General features: G+C 32.6%; 2 protein-coding genes across 2 annotated transcripts; both read right to left on the bottom strand.

The window, feature by feature from the left end:
• Positions 1 to 4,181: 4,181 nt before the first annotated feature.
• On the bottom strand, positions 4,182 to 6,174 carry LOC148213323 (protein PSK SIMULATOR 1-like). Its single transcript, XM_088128065.1, has one exon. It carries the CDS (start codon positions 5,891 to 5,893, stop codon positions 4,376 to 4,378), a length of 1,518 nt encoding a protein of 505 aa, XP_087984191.1. The 5' UTR covers positions 5,894 to 6,174; the 3' UTR covers positions 4,182 to 4,375.
• A 12,424-nt stretch (positions 6,175 to 18,598) lies between these two features.
• On the bottom strand, positions 18,599 to 19,832 carry LOC111013721 (uncharacterized). The gene has a single exon (XM_022288229.2). It carries the CDS (start codon positions 19,538 to 19,540, stop codon positions 18,806 to 18,808), a length of 735 nt encoding a protein of 244 aa, XP_022143921.1. The 5' UTR covers positions 19,541 to 19,832; the 3' UTR covers positions 18,599 to 18,805.
• Between the last annotated feature and the right edge of the window lie 380 nt (positions 19,833 to 20,212).

The raw sequence follows: 20,212 nt of genomic DNA, 5'->3' as shown, positions 1-20,212 counted from the left end.
ATGGAAAATGTGTTATGCAAACACTTAGTGAAGAGACACCTAAATAAATGAAACAATTACGTCAGAATAAGAAGAATTCTGGGAAAATAGGATAAATAGGTTTTCTATACAATGAGTATTGTTTTTTAGCTGCTTTTTCAAAACCTATGTTTTCTAAGCATTTGCTGACATCACTTAGATATCAAATGACTTCACTGTCCATCCATTAATATTTTCTAAGCTTTTGCTAACATCACCTAGATATCGACCCATGTTTTAAAGTGACAGGGAGAGATCGAGAGCGAGAGAAATAGAAGAGAGAGAGGAGAGAGGGGAGGGGAGAGAGGAGAGATGAGAGAGAGATGAGAGAGAGAGGAAGGAGTGAGAAAGAGCGAGAGTGAGAGAGAGATAGAAGAGAGAGAGAGAGATAGGAGAGGGAGAGATAGAGCGAGAGAGAGGGAGAGGAGAGGAACTGACAGAGCGAGAGAGAGCGAGAGAAAAGGGAGAGCCAGATAGGAGAGGGATAGTGATTTGGGGTGATGTCAGCGAGCGAAAATATAGTGACTAAAAAACAATACTCTATTGATAAAATTCCTATTTATTGCAATTTCCCAAGAATTCTTAAAGTATGTAGGTAGGGAAAAAAAGACAACTTTATTAAATGACAAGGCCACTATAAAGCGCCACTTCCCAATGCTCTCTCTATAAAATGCAGAGTTCCACTTGGCACTCTCTATGTCTTAACTAAGTTCAGCTCGACACTAATTCAGACTCAGTACTAACTTAAGTTTTGGAGTATACATAGTCAAGCACCGTATCGATGTAAGTTTTTGTTGTCAAGTCGCCAACTAATCTACTTCAGAGAGCTCACTCCATATCGCCCTTATAACGTGTCACCTAGGCCGAATTCCTGCAAACGGAAGCAAAATGACTCTCACAAATTGGAGCTTATAAATAATAATAAATTTTAAAAATTAAAAAATAAAGTGAACCTGAAGAGATGTATAAGGAAAATTTTGAATGTATTTTATAAGGACCCGCGTGCCAAAAGGTGCATCAACTCAAATGAACATCACTAAGGATTTCATTGGAATTCCACTAAGTTGTTGGTTGGACAAATAAATTATAGCATGGTATAAATTAAGACAATTGATTATTATATGGGAAGGTGCCAAAAGGTGCATCAACTCAAATGAACATCACTAAGGATTTCATTGGAATTCCACTAAGTTGTTGGTTGGACAAATAAATTATAGTATGGTATAAATTAAGACAATTGATTATTATATGGGAAGGTAGCTAAAGGTTATCCCCTCGATAGGAGGAAAAAGAATAATAAATCCCCTGAAGACTTTGAATTAACAAGAAAAAAAGAGTTTTTTCCGTTGAACTGAACGTAGATCAATCGTATATATTTTCGACTTGTGAGTTTAAACTCCTATCTCCACATGTGCTAAACAAAAATAAAAGAATATTTTTTTTAACATATTTGAAAGATAAAATAGAAGAACTCAACAAATAATATTACACAGATGAGACTAATTTCTATAGCACTTTATGTTAGGTGTGATTGGAGGTTGGATAAATACAATGATCTGAAATCAACTCTCAATTGATCCATCAAAAGAAGATGAATAAGTATATGAGTAGCTTATCTTGAGAGCTCAATTTCAAAAATGTTCAGAATTACAAATACTTTTACTCATGTCAGAGAGTCCGATCCAAGAAAGCTCAACTAGAAATTACATGGATGATGCAGTAAAAGACTCTTAGATAAACAAATCATAGAATATTCTAAATTGGAAAATAATTTCTTGCCGCTGAGGCATAGGGTAAGGATTACTCCATACTATGGTAATATATTACATTTTCTCACAGTCCGATATAGTTTATAAAACCCCATTACACTATGGTCTTTTTTTGGTAATATTTTCGTTTCTTGTTTCTATTTTTCAATAAAAAGAGAATATAATTATGCAACCCCAATATTTATAGATGTAAATATGATAAAACAAGATTTTTATTTATGTTGGAATAAATTGGAAATGGAAACAAGAAACAAGAAACTAAGAGCTCGTTTGGTAACGTTCCTATTTCTTGTTCCTGTTTCTTTATTTTTAATGAAGAAAAATGTATTGCATAGTTCCAACCTCCAAGAATTTTACTATGATAAATCAATCTTTTTATTTATGTTTTGGAACAAATTGGAAATGTGAACAAGAAATTAAATGAGAAACTTGTTTTAGTTGTTCCTTAAATTTCTATACAATTGTGAAAATGTTTCCAAAAGAGGAGAAACAAGAAACAAACTTAGTTGTAAAATGCCTGAATTTTTTAAGAAAATTGGAACGAGAAACAAGAAACCATAACGTTGACAAACGAGTACTAAGAGCCTGTTTGGTTGGAAATTCGGATTATGTTTTTTGTTTTCAGATTCACTTAATCAAATGAATTCAGTAAATACGCATTTAGCAGGATTTTGGAGATTCATTTTTTAAAACTGTTTTCGGATTCTGTGATCCAAACAATAGAAATTCTGAAAACGACTTTTTTATGTTTTAGCGTTTTCATATTCAGAATTCGAAATTTTTAAGATGCAGAATTACATTAAAAATGATAAAAAAAATTTATAAAATATATTACTTCATATTATAAACTCATTTTATGTTTGTTAAAATTAAAACACGTAAAATATAATGTATTCGAAATTATATAACCTTGTAAGATAATAATTATACAAAATTCATAAAAAATGTTAATAAATTAATTAATATAAATTTAGTTTAAACTAAAATTTAGTTTGTAACTACCCCTAGTTTACAAATATATTACAAATATATTGCTAAACAAAACAATTTTTTAAATTGAGATTCAATTACAAAATCTGTGAGAAAAAACACAAATAGTTATCAAATGCTTAAATTTCTTAATAAAATTGGAAACAAGAAATAAGAAAGGAAAACATTACATTTTTATTGGGATGAACCTTCTGGGTGAAAAGAAAAATAAAGTCACGAGAGTTATGCCCAAATGGACATCCCTATCTTTGTCTCTCCATTCACATGTTTTTTAATTAAAAAATGATAAAATATATTTTCAATATAAAAAAAAAAGAAGCTATTCTCTAAGATATAAATTTCAAATGCTTTTTTGGAAAGAGTTTTGAGCTTTGATTCGTATAAATTTGTTTATTTTTTTTCCAATAAATTATGTCCCCCACTAGTTAAACAAATACTAAAGACATGTACAAAATTTCTAATAACAACAATTATATCAATATGAGGATACTTCAACAATTAATACGTCTACTTCTTTTTCTAAAGTTGACAGGTTTGAATCCTATATTTTTGATCTAGAAAAAATAACTCTATATTAATTATGGTCTTGTACATTTTTTTCTGGTCTGTGAGGATCCTAACATAACACCTTCTATTTCTAATAGGCTATGAACTAGATGAATTCATGATTAATTCTAATGATTAGTTCTAATTGTTAAGTCATGAACTAGATCGGTCTTTTCTAATGGGCTTGAGTTTGAAATGGTATCCCTCCCTCCCCCACTTGCATTGATTGTCTCCATAGTCCATAGTCTCTCCGTAGGTCTTATTCCCACTTCTAATTGATGGGTGAATCATGTTCACATCTCCAATAATCTCCTTCTTTAACAATAATTATTGAACCTCCTATAAATATGCATTTATTCCTTCACTCTATACAATATAACAAACGTAATATTAGCTAGATCAACTTTCTTTCTTTAGAGCATGTCTTTTGTCAAATCACATTGTAAATCACTAGGTAGCCAGTCTTTACTTAACTCGGCCCAAGCAATGCCCATTTTAACATAACTCACACTTAATACTTTTTGTTTTGTTGTACACACTTAATCATTATCTCTCTGAATAGAGTCTTTAACAAATTTTCTATTGAAGTGCAACACTTCACCACTTTATTGATAGAGAGTTCTACCACATACCAAATTGTTCGTATAGCTAGGATTTATGATTGTATCAACACTCGAGAATTCGATTGATGTGATTAAGTTCAGAGTATTACTTCAATACAATAAGTCTTTTAATATTTCTACAATGATGTGATGTTTGATATTATTGGTAGATCAAATGAGATCCAACGAAACGATAAAAGACCTAAATTGGATTGAAGGTGAAATTGTAGAACCCGGAGAACTCAATAAACAAAAATGTTGAAAAACCTCACCGGGTGAAATCAAATATTGTTAATTAATTGCTATACCTTACCTCAACAAATATAACCCGACCCAATAAATCAGCCAACATACTCTACCAGTTACTTTTTTATCATCAGGGAAAAGGAAAAAAAAAAAAAAAAACCAGTTTTGAGTTTAACCGACTAAGCTAAATCAACCAATCTGTTTTTACATGTGATCCGAACTCCGGCGACCTGGCCGGAGATTCTCGTACCTAAATATACAACTGAGGCCCACCAGAACCTCGACAATGGCCGCCTCCGCCTTCTCCAAGTCGGAATAATGCAGCGTCTGCATCAGCAGCGCCGTGGGACTCGCATCGAACCTCTGTTTCTCTAAATTTCTCTCCGATTGCCACCGCACAGTGTCGTGCGCCAGCGGCCCCAACCACGCCATAATCTCCTCCACCGCCTCCCTCCACCCCGCCGCCAGCGAATGCCCGTCGCCGCCGCTCCCCATTTCCTCCTCCCCTCTCTTCACCCAATTTTTCCTCCTCAACTTCGCCCTCACCATCCCTTTTACTCTCGCCGGCAGCATCTCGTACAGATCCCCACGCGCCTCCTCCCCTATCGTCGCCGGCGCGTGCAGACACCTCTCCGCCACCAGTATCACATTCGCGTAGTTCATCGACAGTCCGGACCCGCCCACCGTCGTTGCCGGCGCGGATGTGTATACTCTGTTACTCGGCGCCGCTTCTCCCCCCGCCGGCGATTTCAATTGCCGGTACCCAATTCCAATATCGTCTTCCGCTCTAATCCCACTCGGAAATCGGACCAATTCCTTCTTCCCTTTCTTCGCGATTGGGCCCGATTGCGTCACGAGCCTGTCTTCCCCGCCGTCGCCGTACTTCCGATGCTGCCCGCCATAGAAATTCCAGCTCCAAACCCGGTCCCGGAGGATCCGAACGTGCGGGTCGTGATCCAGATAAAAATCATCGTCGGAAACGAACGGGCCGAAGACGGTGAAAATCCTCGCGTAGATGACGCAAATCAGGCGGGTCATGAGCCCGACGGCGTGATCGAAACTCTGGTTCCATAGCGAAATTTCTTTGTAATGCTTCACATCTTTCCTCTGGGCTGCGATTTTTTTATCAAATTGCTCGAAATTGACCGGGGGGCACTGCTTAGGGGCGTAGGATCTCCACTTCTGAATCTTCCTCTCGGAGGCCTCCATCTCGAGCAGAGCTTCCATGGCAGAGTGGAGCTCGGCGGTGGCCGAAACAAGCTTCTCCATCCTGGCGACGAGCTTGGCCACATTCTTGGAGCAGGACTCGGATTTCCCAGAATGGAAGATCCCGAGTTTCATGTCGGAGAAGAGGATGTCGAACCGGGAGAGGCCCAAATCGGCGCACTTGCGGCTGAGGCGGGAGACAGAGGAGGCGGCATTGTCGAGCTGCTCGAGGCGCTCGGAGCAGGCGAGGGTAAGGAGGAAGTTTTCGTGGCGGGTGGAATTCAAGTAGAGGAGGCCCTGGGAGCGGAGGGTGTGGTCTTTGAGGGTTCGGATTTGGTCGTCGGAGAGGGAGCGGTGGAGGGAGAGGAGAGTGGCCATGGTTTTGGCGGCGTGGAAGGAGAGGATTTGGAGGGTGGCCGGGGGAGAGGATTTGTCGTGGAAGTTGAAGAAATGGAGGGTGTGATTGGAGGTACCTTTGATGGAGCTGGAGAGCCACGGCATGGTTGCAACAACCATGGCCTCAGAGGATTAGAAACAGAGGATTATTAATGGAGGAGAAGAACGAGGATTTTGGGGGAATTGGGTATGTTATTAATATTATATGAAGTTGGAAGGGGAATGGAGATTTGGGAGGTGAGCTGGTTCATTAAGACGCGGTTGGACAGTTGGGATTTGCGAGATTTTTGACAGAAATTTTAGGAAGACTGCAACTGGAAACAAGAGACACACAGAATTTAGGAAGACTTAACTGGATACAAGAGACACAGACACCCTCCATTCGTCCAAGTAGGAAAAGGAAGAAATTTTGTCAAAGCAAACTATAACTGAATATTCAATTTTAATATATCCTTTGACTAAACATAACGAATTTTTATTTAATATCCTTCCCCTTCCATAATAAGATAAAACAGGAAGTAAATCCATTGTTACTTCTATGCATTTCAACACATTCTTAATTTCTACTTGTATTAATACCATGTCAGATACTTAAATAAATAATATTATATGTATATCGTATATATATTGTAACTATATAAAACACTCATATCAATGATATATATATATATATTACGTATATGGATAGATTATAAATATATATCAATCGAATAAAGTTATTATTTTAAAATTAGACCATTTTTTTTTTTGGTTAGGGAAGTACTATATTTGGCAATATTAAATGGTGCTATTTTACTAATTTTTTTTTTAAAATGTTTTTGTCCAGTGCCTTTAAATTTTATGCATATGAGGATGCAAAAGGACAAGATGGAAGTCGGTGGTTGGGGGAATAAAGAAATAAAGAAAAGAAATGAAGAATGTTTGTGAAACTGAAAATGTGGTGTGGTGGCTCCGTTTGCGCGTACGGGAAGAAAGCCAAAACTATTTCTATGGTCAAACTGGCCAGCTCAGCTTGTGTCCAGAGCACCGTTTCTTTAATCCTTCTTTTTATTATCCTTTTTTTTTCCCTTCTTTTTAAACTTTTCTTAATTCTTTTTTTAAATTGAGTTGCGAGTTCAAATTTTAAATACCTATATTGTACTTAAAAAAAGATATTTAATCAGATTTTCATTCTTTAAAAAATGATATCACTTTGTTAATCAATTTCAATAGAAAATGAAAGTTGGGAAAGAAACCAAAACTTGATTAATTAATGAAATCATGTTTTTAAACGATGATTTCTAAGTGTTCATAAATATTGAACAAGTTTCGTAAGTCATAAAATAATTTTTTGTGAAACTAGTTTAGTGTTCTCTATTAAATCTCCTTGTTTTGTTCAACAATTAAAAAATGGTTAATAATGGACTCAAAGTATGAAACCAAATTGAGGAATTTAATCATTGCAAACATGGATGGCAAATATATTTTAATGGTTTGAGGTTATCAACTTGGCCAAGTTTCATTTTTAAATAGTTTGTGTTGTGGATATAAATAATAATAATTAAAAAAACTAATCCTTATCACAATTCATAAATATTAATATTAGTTTATGGTAAAATTTCATGTTACTCAAAAGTTAATTATTGACATAACTTTTTTTTATATATATTAAAAGGAATATTTAAAAAAATCTATTTTTTTTAGGGAGATAGTGTATTTTATAAATGGAAATATTTGGCTCCTTAGTGGTGGGACCATATCTTGTCCTCAAAAAATTGATAACTTATTAATTTTTGTAAAAAAAATTTTGTTTTTACATTTCTCTTTCATAGTTGTATTTTCATTTTATAAATTTTAATTTTATATTTTAAAGATAGTTTCAACCATCATATAGTTTTCAAAATCTAATTATTATATTTTTGCTAATTTTTACCGTTATTCACTAATCATAAGAATGCTTTGCTAAGAAAAAGAATTAAAATGTTTGAAACTATTTTTAAAATTACATTAGTGGATCAATGATTTGTAAAAATAGATAAATACATGGATGTAATTTGTAATTATCTGTTTTGTTTTTTCCCATTGCACTTGATTGTTCCAAACACTGCGTTAGATGATTGGTTGAATATTGTATTGAAAAATTGAAATTGACAGTTGAATAAGAATTCGTTGTTATGTTTCTTATTTTTTATTTCGAAATTTAAAAAAAATGTTTAATAATGGTTCATGTTACCCTGTTTCCAAAATTACGTAGAAATTTTGAAAACAACAAAATCAAAATTTTTATTTCTAATTTTGTTTTTCAAAAATATAGATAAAAATATTATTTTATCATTTTTTACTTTAGAATACATGATAAAATTAAAAAAAAGTATATATATATATATATATATATATATATATATATATATATATATATAATATAAAAATTTTTGAATTTTTAATTTGAAAAATTAAATTTCATATAACACTTTTTTTAATCTAAAATTTTAGACAAAAGGAAAAAAAATATTACTAAATATGTCTCTGTTTTTTTTTCTTTTCAATCAAAGATAATGAATAAGAAAAAAAAAACATTTACCTAAATGTAGTTATGTGTTTTTTAATTGAAAAGAAAAATCGAGAAATCGAGAAAACGAGAAACAAGGAATAGAAATATTATTACTAAAGATTCTACTCAGTATTTTCGAGTTCTTTGGTAATATTTCCATTTCCAGTTTCTTCTTTTTATTTCTTATTTTTTGAAAAACAGACCGGTAATCCATCTCATTTATCCTTTATTTAAAATTATTATTTTTTCTTTAAAAAATTATATTTTCTTAAAAAAATATATATTTTCAAATTTTTTAAATTAAAAATATTTAAAAAAATTTTCTCTAATATATTTTCTTAAAAAAATATTTTCTATTTTTGAAATTATAGATATTCTAAAAATTTATTCTTTATGTAAAACTAATAATTTAAATGTCTATATATAAAAAATTATATTAGAAATTATATATTTTTAATAAATTATAGTTTTGGAGAAATGTTATATATTTTTATATTATATCTACTAAATTTTATTTTAATTAAAATTAAAAACACTTCAACTTGGGTTAAGATATATATCTTTGATCAAGAGTTCATAGATTTGAATTTTCACTCTCACAACGTGTTATACTAAAAAAATATTAAAAACTAAAACATAAAATAAGAAATAATTATAAAACATATTTTTATTTATATTTCTTATTTTTAGCAAAGAAGAAACATAAATGATTATAAAAAAAATAGAAAACGAGAAACGAGGTCTTTGTTTCCTGTTTTTTTTTTTCAATAAATTTAATATAGGTATGCATTTGGGAAAGAAGTGGGAAATGGAGAAAAGAAAATGGGAAAAATAATCATGGCATGGTTGGACTAAGATTTTTGTTTTTTGTGTGAAGAATTGGTCTTATATATACTTAGCGTGTTGGGTTTGAGGAGTCACTATTTGCCAACATTTAATACACAAATACAAATAGGCCTCCATTTTTCCTTTCCAAACCATATTGAAAGAGACTCCAAATCAAAATCTTCTCTCTCTCTCTCTCTCTCTCTCTCTCTCTCTCTCTCTCTCTCATCATCAATTATCAGATCAGAATCTACTTGGAAATTACTAGTTGTTTATGATCCTTTCAAATTCAAAGTTTTTGGTCATGAAGGTCAAGATACAAGACTTTTGACAAAGAAGCAACTTACCTTTTTTTTTTTTCAATGCCTTCTTCTACCCTTTTTCTGGACATCATTTTTTATGGTGGAGATCAGGGAGATGGGATTCATAAGTGGGATCTTTACCCATTTTCTAGGAACCTTCAATGGTCCATCAAGCTTGGGTAAACCTAAAAATTTGTTTGAGGAGCAAAATTTTACGTGTTAATCTTTCTATTTCCAAATTTAGTGGGGTAAATTAGAGAAATCGTACCTTCTGAATTATGACTAATTAAGAGTGGCACGACCGTCCTTCTTTGCTAAGTCTCTATATGCTCAAAGAGGGTATATACGTCTAGATTCCTAGGTTCATTTTGTTGGAATTTATTATTTTTGGGTGTTAAGGATATGACGTTGGATATCTCTGTTTGTTGTTTTTCATAACGCTTAATCAAATAGTGGAAATTTTAAAAATAATAATTTTCGTTTTGAAATTTTGAATTTGAAACTTTAAAATGTAGAGTTACGTAAATTATAAAAATTTTGACTAATATTTTATTTTATAATATAAACTTGTTTACTATTTAAAAAAATTAAAACATATAAAATATAATAATTATAAATTATACAATATTGTAAAATAATATTTCTATAAAAATATATAACAAAAATGTTAATAAATTAATTAATATTATTTTAAATTGAACTAAATATTTAGTTGTTAACTCCAATTAATTTACAGTAAACATAGTTGGACACATTTTTAAATTGAGATACAATCTCCAGATATACTCCAAATTATTTTATGAATTCATGGAACAACATGCAATTTTTAAGAATATATTCATATACTACCATGGATTTTTCTTCTCTTTTCCTTTTTTTTTTCCTTTGCCTGCAAACCTGTCAAATCAATTGTTCCCCTATCCCAGTAATCAAACTCATCTCATTAGTTTAGCATTTGATTAAAAAGAAATAGAAATCATTACATAAATATATATTTAAAAACAAAATATAAAAAATTATATAAATCAAATCCATATAGATAAAAAAGAATCTAAAAATTGAATTGATATATAAAATTAATTATTATAATAAACTAACCATAGGGATATTATTGGATATTTGGTAATCTTGTTACATAAATGGACAAATCCTACTCGATAAACACACACGTAGCTAATAAGCAACGGGCTAAAGATAGAAAAAAGATGAAAAAGCAGAAGTCTTTTATATTTAACACGGTACAACATGTGGGGTGGAGATTCATGACCTTTTGATCAAAGATAGGTACTTTAACCATTTGAATTATGTTTGGTTTGAAAAACTAAAAGTTAGTCTAATTATCTCTGCCAAATGTATTATTATTTCTCTCCCAACCAAATAATAAATACATTTGTCACCAACCAAAAAATAAATAAATATGAGAATAAAATAAGAAAAATTATTTGAGAAATTAGTCAATAATCGTACAAAAACTATATGATTAAACTAACATAAAATTAAAATTCCTCATCACCTACTCTTAGCTTGAAGATGTGTTACATACAGTAACGGCGATTATGAAATATATGACATATTCTTTTTTTTTTTTTTTTTTGGGAAAAAAGATATATGACATATTCAAACGAAGAAAACCTAATCTCTCTATAGTAGGAATTAATTTCTCACACGAACTTACAAGGTAGTTTCTTTAACTCATTGTGCTCCTACAAGTATCAAATATAGCAAGCTGACTGGATATTCAACATTTAAAGAAAAAACAGAGATTATTTATTTTCAACTCTCAAGGCTTAATTCTCTGCACATATTTATGGTAGGTTTTGAAAAAAAAATAAATAAAAATCTCCAAAAAAGGACTCGGCTTCAAAATAGTTGTAAAACAGTTATATGAACTTTTTTGTCAATAATATATGACTTAGTTAGTTGAGTTATGTTCCAGTTGATTTGTATAATTAGATTAAAGATAGGAAAGATGTGAAATTCAAGACTGAAAAGATGTCGTTATAGAATTCAAAATAGGGAGCATGAAATTTTTAAATTAAATTTGTTTCAACCAAAAATTGACTAAAGCATTAATTTCTCTAAAAACATTGGAAGAATATCTGCAAAACAATGAGTTAGCACTCAGAAAGTTTTGTTAGTAACGAGTTATAAAGAGTAATTGTGCTCAATTAAAAAATTTGCTTACCTCCCTCTTCAATATTTTAGTATTTATTAGAAAGAGATGGCCGTTAGGGCCACGTACGAATCTTGTGTGCTCTTCAACATTTACCTTCGAGATTTCAGGAGACAATTTCACCCGGAAGCATGAGATGTACTTGAGCGGTTACTACCTGTGGGGCGAAGTATTGTTCGGTAGAGTTCATTCGAAGTTACACTGTTCAACATGCTCTGCACGTATATGGACGAACTATCTCCTCATCAGGTGTATGTAGAGCTGAACAATCGCTTTGACGATGACGTATCCTCTGTCCAGATTCATCCTTCATAATAAAAATAAGCACCACCCATCCCAGAAAAAGATGTCGGGCAAGATAAGAGCCAAAACCTAGACTCTCGAGCATGCTAGATATATTACAAAAATTCCATCAATTAGAACAATTAATCTACTATGAATATAGTACAGACTATATAAATTCAGTGTAATCTATATATAATTCAATTCTCTTCCCAATCTAAATATACAGAACACAAACCTATGCTTTCAATTCTTAACTTCCATAACCAACAATGGGTGGTGGTGACGTAGGTGAGTTTATGGTCGAATGAGGATACCCCTTATCCTGGTTCGAACTTCGACGGGTGCGTAGTGGGGCTTTTTTTTCCATCCATTTGGAGGCGCGTCTTGCATACAAAAAAAATTATTAACTTCCGTGAAGTACTCAACCATGCATATCCTTGATTGATTTTATAGCAATGAGCTCTCTTTTTTAAATGGTGCACTAAAAGAAATTATCACCATTATACAGAAGGGGAAAAACATTCATGAAATTTGTAATCTTTTTTCATTTGATGGGAAAAAAAAAGTACATAGGGAAGTCATCGAAATCTTAGCAAGCTGGGGCAAAAACACTATTTTTTTTTTCAAAATCAGTTGCAGTCAAGCATCACTGTCTAATGGCCGTGTCCGAAGGCCTAACCTCAGCTAAGTTCCGACTCAATCAGTGTTCTCCACAAAGTCACCATTCTAGATCTTTCGCTTTTTTCTTAGTCAATGTGAAACTTTAGTCGCATATCTAACATTTATCTCATCGAACAAAGAACCACCAAGTCTCTCCTCAAAGACTATCTATTAATGTCTCAATGTGAGCACACCCCTTTTAACTAGGTACAACTCTTCTCCACCGGAAATATCTCTAAGGTTCTTCACTTTGTAAGGCACCTGAGGTTTCTACCCACAATACTAAGTAAGAGGCATAGATCTGATACCGATTGTTACGGATACATATTATAATATCACGTAACATTACTCGGAAATCATATCCGAATATTTGATATATCTCAAAATATACTCAAAATACATGATAATAATCGGATTTGCCGACAAGTGGCCTCTACCCACTGGCCAAATAGACCATCAACGCAATGCCTCTCTCTCCTCTTCCCACAGTAGAGTCAAAATAGGAGGAAAAGTAACTTTCTTGATTTTGATTGTTTTCTCTTTCGCCCATTTTGTATATTTAAGATTTCAAAAATTTGAAACTTGGTTCACAACTTGCCTTTACCGCACGTTTCACGGCGCTGTGTATATGACTTTTCTTGCTGGAAACAAGCAGCAGCTGGCTTAAAAAAAAAATCGGTGGAATAAAGAAAAACTTAAGAGTTTCATATTTGCATTAAGGTGAGAGGAGAGTGAGTTTCAATGTGAATTGATTATTTTTTAGAAGAAAATGGGAAGAGAAGAGGAGGAAATCATGCTAAAAATAAATGGAGATTCTCATAAATCCCAACTTTTCCTTAATACATATCAATACAGTATTATTGTAATTTTCGTTGGACTTCTGTGTTAAACGGCTCAGACCTTAGACAAAAGTAAAAATATTTGTAAATTTAGACATTCTTAAAATTAGGATCCCAAAATGACCGGTTCATATCTATTCGAGAGATAAATATAATAAAAATATATCTTCAATATCAAAAGAAACGCCATATTAGAATTTAAGATCAACTAATTAATGCACCTATTTCTCACCAAAATATTGTAAGTTTGAATCCTCACCTTCACATATTGTATTCGGAAAAAGAAAAAAAATAAAGAAAAGAATTAGGCTTTAAAAGTACTACTCTTAATAGCTTGCCCCTTGTGTTGTGCTCATTTAGGAAGATGATATCTTCCTTAAATGTCATTTGATAACTTCTCTTTGGCATAGATTTATGTTTTTTTCGAAAAGGTGGTATCATTTCATTGAGAGATATGTGAGAAACATACCTACAAAAGAAGGGCCTAAAAAATGGTAGCTATAGATTTATGTTTATTCTTCCCCCAACAAAGTCATCTTGACTAGAGAAGAATAGAACCATATTTATATATTTAGCTTCACCTTTATTGGGAAGAAATTGTTACATTCTGGACCAAAAGATCTACTATATTTTGTAATTATAATTATGACATCGCTTCCATTGTCGTTGATTACAGTGGTCTTATATAAACTTTACCCACATCAACAAATATAATGGTTTCTCTAAAAATATATATATAGTGTGTTTCTGAAAAACCTGAAAAAACAAAGCAGTAGAAATATGATCTTTTCTAAAAGATGAAGATCGCTAATCACAAATAATAAAAGATGAACCTAGAAAGAAAGAGAGAAAAAAAAGAAGACATGGGCTTGATTAGAAATACCGCATTCCCCCATAGCCAAATAAATAAATAAATAATTGTGTCGCAAAATTAGTCATACTTAATTATCCTGCATTTTTGTACCCAGAAGAGAAAAAAAATGCTGCATTTGATGCGTATTCTCTTATAATATTATGTGAGTGCATGCATAGGTATGATTTCTTAAATATATTATTTTGTTATATTGATCATTATCAATACTCTTACAAAAATAAATTAAAATATAGCAAACTCAATATACTATTCTTGCATTATTTCCAACCACACTAACCTTATATATTAAAGGATTTGATAAGAATGTGAACAAAAAATTGCCCCTTTTATTTTATTCCACTTTGTACATTGAAAAGTGCTACTATTGCTCAATGAAGCTTAAAACACATGGTGTAAGCCCCAAATTTAGGATTTATAACTCGGATTCAGCCCCGGGTAGCCCCGGCCCTTCATCTACATCCCAGCCAGGCTGCACCATCTGCTCTGTTTTGTACTCACTCATATGCTTCTTTCAAAAGTTGTCGCGGAGGTTGGTTCGAGCCAAGCACACACTTTTTTTTTAAGATACAAGACCATTTTTGAAGGTACGTGAGAAACATACCAAAGAGGGGATGCTATATAAAAGCGCTCCAATTAAGAGATATGATCGAGATATCGTAATTACAAAAGATGGTAGATTTGGAGGACCAAGGCGAAGCTAAGATCTTTATATTCTCCCAAAGTCGGTTGCTCGATTTTGAAGAATTTTGCAAAAAGTCTATTGTTTCTTTCCAACCAAATGGACCATAAAGTACATCCTACATCATATGAGGCGAAAGAGTTTCCTTGATAAAGGCCTCAACACACTTAATTTTGAAGTTTTAACGATTAACCACAAAAAAAAAAAAAGTAAGATTTACCTTGTTGGTTCAAGTAATTACTATCAAACTTTCAAATATTTTTCAACCATGCCTACACGATGTTAGCCTCTCATTTGGGTGTGCATCGATTCATTCATCTATCTCTGTAGAAAAAAGTTGTTAACATCAAACGAATGAGAGAGAGATTTGGATTTTGTTTCAAAAAGGCCATGATACAGGATATCAAAAGTGGGAAATTTCCAATACAAAAAACTGCAAAATTTTACCTTTCCGGTGGATGGAAAACATAAACAAATAAGTCTCTCCCCAACAACTATTCTGTGATGAATTATAAATATATGAAATAGTGATGATACACCACGAGAGATCTCACAAAATTATTCCCCAAACCTAATAATAATTCCATATATTAATTTAAAGAACAGAGAGAGAAACACGACATCTGATGTCCCATGTGCCCAACTGTTCCTTCTCTGTGTCTTCTGAAACCTATCCAACTCACCACTGGTTCCTGTGCGAAGAAGACAATAATTCCCACAACCATATTTACCTTTTTAAACCCCATCTTCTTCCATGAATCCTTCCTCAAAACCCAACCCAAAAACAATCTCACTTTCCCCAAAAACCAACACTTCTCTCTCTCTTTCCTTTTCACATGCATCGTACAAAACAAAACCCCATCAAAGACATTCTTCAATTATTAACCTTTTGCACCAAAATATTTGGTGGGTATTTCTTTTATTCTTCTTCTTTTTCTTTCCATTTTCCATAAATTTAACTTAACTTTTCGGGGGGCTACCTTCCCTAAACTTTTTTTTTTCTCTAAATGTGCCCTCATTCTAAGCATTTGCTAATTTATGAGTTTTCATCATAGTTTGTTCTTTAAGGAAACATAAGATGCTGAGAGATAAAAGTGAATAATCATATTTCTTGTATCATAAAATAGTAATATTTACTACTTATTGGACCTGCGTCATAAAATCTAGCACTTTTTAGCTTCATAGATATATGTCATACTTATTGTACAATGTGAATATGGATCCGACGCTTGATAGACTGTATCTAACTTTTGTGAAGTATAAGAAATATACATAAATAGTAATAAAGGACAAAATTTTAAGCATAAAAATGGGCGTAATTAACCTTGTTGACTTTGAATTTTCTTGACGTATAAAAATGATATAGCCTTCAAAACATTTGTATGGTTTAATAAACGTATCATCTTGTCATGTCTCGTGTCTCTATGCGTACTTCTTTAAGTTATATTAATGTAATGAAATATATCGATACATTAACTTTCTTTTCTACTCACTTCTTTCCCATTAAAATTAATTATTTTTAGTTGGAAATTTTGTTTTTCTGACTTGAATGCTGTCATATCTTTTCCATACATAGAAAAGTGATTAGTAGATGCAAATTTGAGTAGGTTGTTTGTTTCTTTTGCTCCAAAGCAAGCTAGGGGGAGACCAATAAAAAAAATGGCAGAGTTTGATGATCAAATGAAACTCCCCCATTAAAAGAAGGGGGAAGAACAGAGCCCTGGAGTTATATTCATGTTGTTTCCTGCGCCAATTTAAGCAGTGGCCTATAATTAGGGTTCCGTAGGGGAATTGGAATTTATCCATATTCATAAAACTTTTGAGGGCTTTTCAGAATTTGCAAATGGGAGATTTTATTGCACAAATACATACAGAAGAAGAAACAAGAAAGTGACTGAGATGGCGACTAGCAGACGTAGTGATGGTTTTTCTCTAACACATCATTATAAAAAATAAAAAATAAAAAAAGTGATGAATTTTTTTTTGCAATACTTAATTGTTGATTCCCTGGAGTTGTTGGGAAAGTTTTGGACGGATTTATAGAGAGAAAATAAATAGATCTGTGATGAATGATGATGTGGGGGATAATAAAACCAAGAGAAAAGGGAATCAATGTTCTCAAGTATCCGACTTTATGTGGGTTTAATTTAGTTTAGTTTTTTTTTTTTTTTTTTCATGGTCTCTGATGGAATGTCATTGCCATATTGATTGGAAAAAGAGTCTGATCATCATTCACACCTTTTCATGCACACATTTTTTCTCCCTTTGAATGGAGTCGTAATGCAAAAGGTATATGTATAAAATATTTAAAATATTGTAAAATTTCTTTAATTTGTCTTCCTTAAATTTTTTTGAATTGAGGATTGGGGAGGTAAGAACTAAGAAGTAAGACCCATTTATTTACCCAGAAATCGTAATCGGAGTGAGTCGAAATATGAATTAATGTTGTTCTTTTGATGGTGCTTATCAAAAATTTTCTAGAATTGAAATCCGTAGTAACCAATTTTAATTTATTTTATTACTAATTTATTGATAGTAAGTATTTTTTTAATTGTAACAGTTTGTTTAATAGTAACAAATAATAAATAATTAAAATAAAGTTAAATCAACTAAAATAATTTTTTATTAGAACAACCATCATTTAATATAAAATATTATTCAAATTTAATAATAATAAATTCTATTTTAAAAATTTTATTGATATTAATTAATTAAAATTAAAAAATTAAATAGAAATTTGTAATATTTTATAATAAAATCATACACCCACGGGAGTTGTTTACATTTTATTAGGAAAAAAATTATTAGTAATATAATAAAAAAAGAAAATAATAAAAATGTAAAATAATTAATTAAAAGGTTGTGTATCTCATTAATAGACAGGGAGAGAAACAATAAAAGTTAGAAAGTAATTGTAGTAAAAGGGTGGATAGAATAGAGGATGAGATTGATGAGATTACAGGGGAGGAGAATGAAATTCCAAAATTTTGAGATAAGTTTTACTGTTTGATTTCATTTCGTAAACATAATCAAAGGGAATGAAAATTTTGGTTCTTAAAATTTTTCTTCTCGGAAAAAAATTTCTATAACTCCGACTGTGTCCTTAAACTCAAGCCGGAACAATATGGTTGACTATTCTATATGGTAGGAGGTACGAGAGGGATGAGAGCGATTATCACAATTGAATAGTTTTGCTTCGAAAACAAACCCTAATCTCGTGACGTGACCTTCTCTCTCTCACTCTTCAAATTTAAAATATATGAATGTATTCTGTAAGGCATCTTCTTATTTATGAGCTTCTTCAAATCTCAGACTGTACTGGATATAACAGATCCCACTAAATTATGTACGCCATATCCAAAACCTCTTGCACACACGATGCTTAAAAAGCAACACAATCAATTTTCATTTTTCATTGCGAGAAAATTGCAAGTAGGACTAAAAAAGGGTTACAACTTACAAGAAAAAGAAAAAGGTTCAATATTTTTGTGAGCAGAAAACGATAAAATGGGGCAGAAGTTTAGATAATTAGCATAGAAATGATCGAACACAAACTCTTAAATATTCCAGAATATATATATTCTGATCGCTTCAATCGATACGCAATTTACAAATGTATATATCTATATGGGCATTTTATTGAAAATTAGCAAGAAAGTTTCCAAATTTTTTCAATCCCCTTAGCTTGTAGTGATCAATATTGTTAAATTTTGCTACAAACTTGCTGGTAGAAGAGGTATTCGAAAGAAGAAGCCCAGTGAAGAACTGACATCAGAAGAAGAAAAAAAAGAACCAGAAAGGAATCCAAAAGGAAAATAAACAACAGCGAAGCAAACTATAGATAAAATTCACGGCGGTGCAATTTTTATTTTAGCTTTGGCTTTGGCCGGCCGCCACTGCCACCGCCACCGAGCCTGAGCTCAAGATCCAAGTCCTCGACGGAGCCATGGCTGAGTCCAAGTACCTCTGATCGAAAAATGAAAGCCACCGTCGAGGCCGCATCTGTTCTCTTTCTCTTGCAACAAACTGCATCGATATTGTCCATGAGATCACTTGCTTTTTTGGAAAGCTCTGAACTTTGATGAAATTTATTGAGGGTTATTGGGGTAAGATCAGATTTTTCCACGTTTTGCGTGGGCAAGACTGAGAGGAAAGAAGAAGATGAAGATCTAGGGTTAGGGTTATTGTAGCCGACCAAATTATCATCGCATACCGTTTCAGAAGATGGGGTAAAGGGAAAGGGGTTGTTTTGTGGGGGAATTTGATGGGTTTCAATCTGGGGTTTGAAAGATTCATGCTTTAATCTCGCCCGGTCACGGCGGTGAACATTCATGTGACCGCCGAGCGCTTGAGCAGATCGGAATTCCCTCTTGCAAAAGCTGCAGGAGTAGGATCTTGGCGGCCAAACGCAGCCACTGCCACTGAGATGCCCGGCGGTGTCCTCCGCGAAAGCTTGTTCCTCCCACGAATCGTCGAAAGACGAAGAAGCTTTTGATTGATCAAAGTGATGATCAGAACTACCGGCCGTCAAATTCCTCTTGATGGTCTTCTTCTTGTTTTCCCACATCATCCAGCAGCGTTTGGGCTCTTCCATCTCCATCAGAGCAGCAAAACCAGACAGTGGACTGAAAATTAGCTCAGAGAAAAAGGTACTGAAATTGACATGGGAATAATCATAGGAATGAAATCAGGGAGATGTCTTGTTTTTCTTCCAAGACATGAGAAAACATTTTACATGGGTGTCTGAAAAAAATATTGGATATATAAGCTGAAATGGGTGTGGGGAATTAGGGCCAAGTTGATTGAAAAATTGGAGAGAAGTGGTGGGTAGCTAGGGTTTCTCTTTTAATGATCTATAGCTACTTCTTTTGGTTTTTTTTTTTTTTTCTTGTAGCTAAGCTAGGCCTGCCCTTAGATGGATTCCACTCAGTCCTCTCCATAAATGTCTTCAGCTTAATTCTTTGCTTTAAAAAAAATTATTATTAATTATTATTATTTTTTGGGGTTCCAAAACTGAAAGGATTAAAAATTCACTTTGTCTGTGGGTCCTTGGAAGTCATGCTTTTTGGGATGAGATTAGGGTTGGCTAACTGAAATTATCTGACTGAAATCTGCTCAAAGATATCACTAAAACAACTCATAATTAACTAATAATTAATTCACAAGTGTGTGTCTTCTTTCAATTATGGACAAATATTTCATTCAATGGATCTCTGGTTATATTATGATACATTTTACTCTTGTTCACAGATCAGGGGTAGGGTGTGTCCAA

This window comes from Momordica charantia (assembly GCF_013281855.1).
Source record: "Momordica charantia cultivar OHB3-1 chromosome 1 unlocalized genomic scaffold, Mcharantia_2.0 BLBB01000001.1, whole genome shotgun sequence".
Classification (NCBI taxonomy): Eukaryota; Viridiplantae; Streptophyta; class Magnoliopsida; order Cucurbitales; family Cucurbitaceae; genus Momordica; species Momordica charantia.
This window is presented reverse-complemented; position numbering and strand designations above follow the sequence as displayed.

Coding starts and splice junctions, on each gene's coding strand:
- LOC111013721 (XM_022288229.2), bottom strand. CDS start 19,540: ATGGAGATGGAAGAGCCCAAACGCTGCTGGATGATGTGGGAAAACAAG.
- LOC148213323 (XM_088128065.1), bottom strand. CDS start 5,893: ATGGTTGTTGCAACCATGCCGTGGCTCTCCAGCTCCATCAAAGGTACC.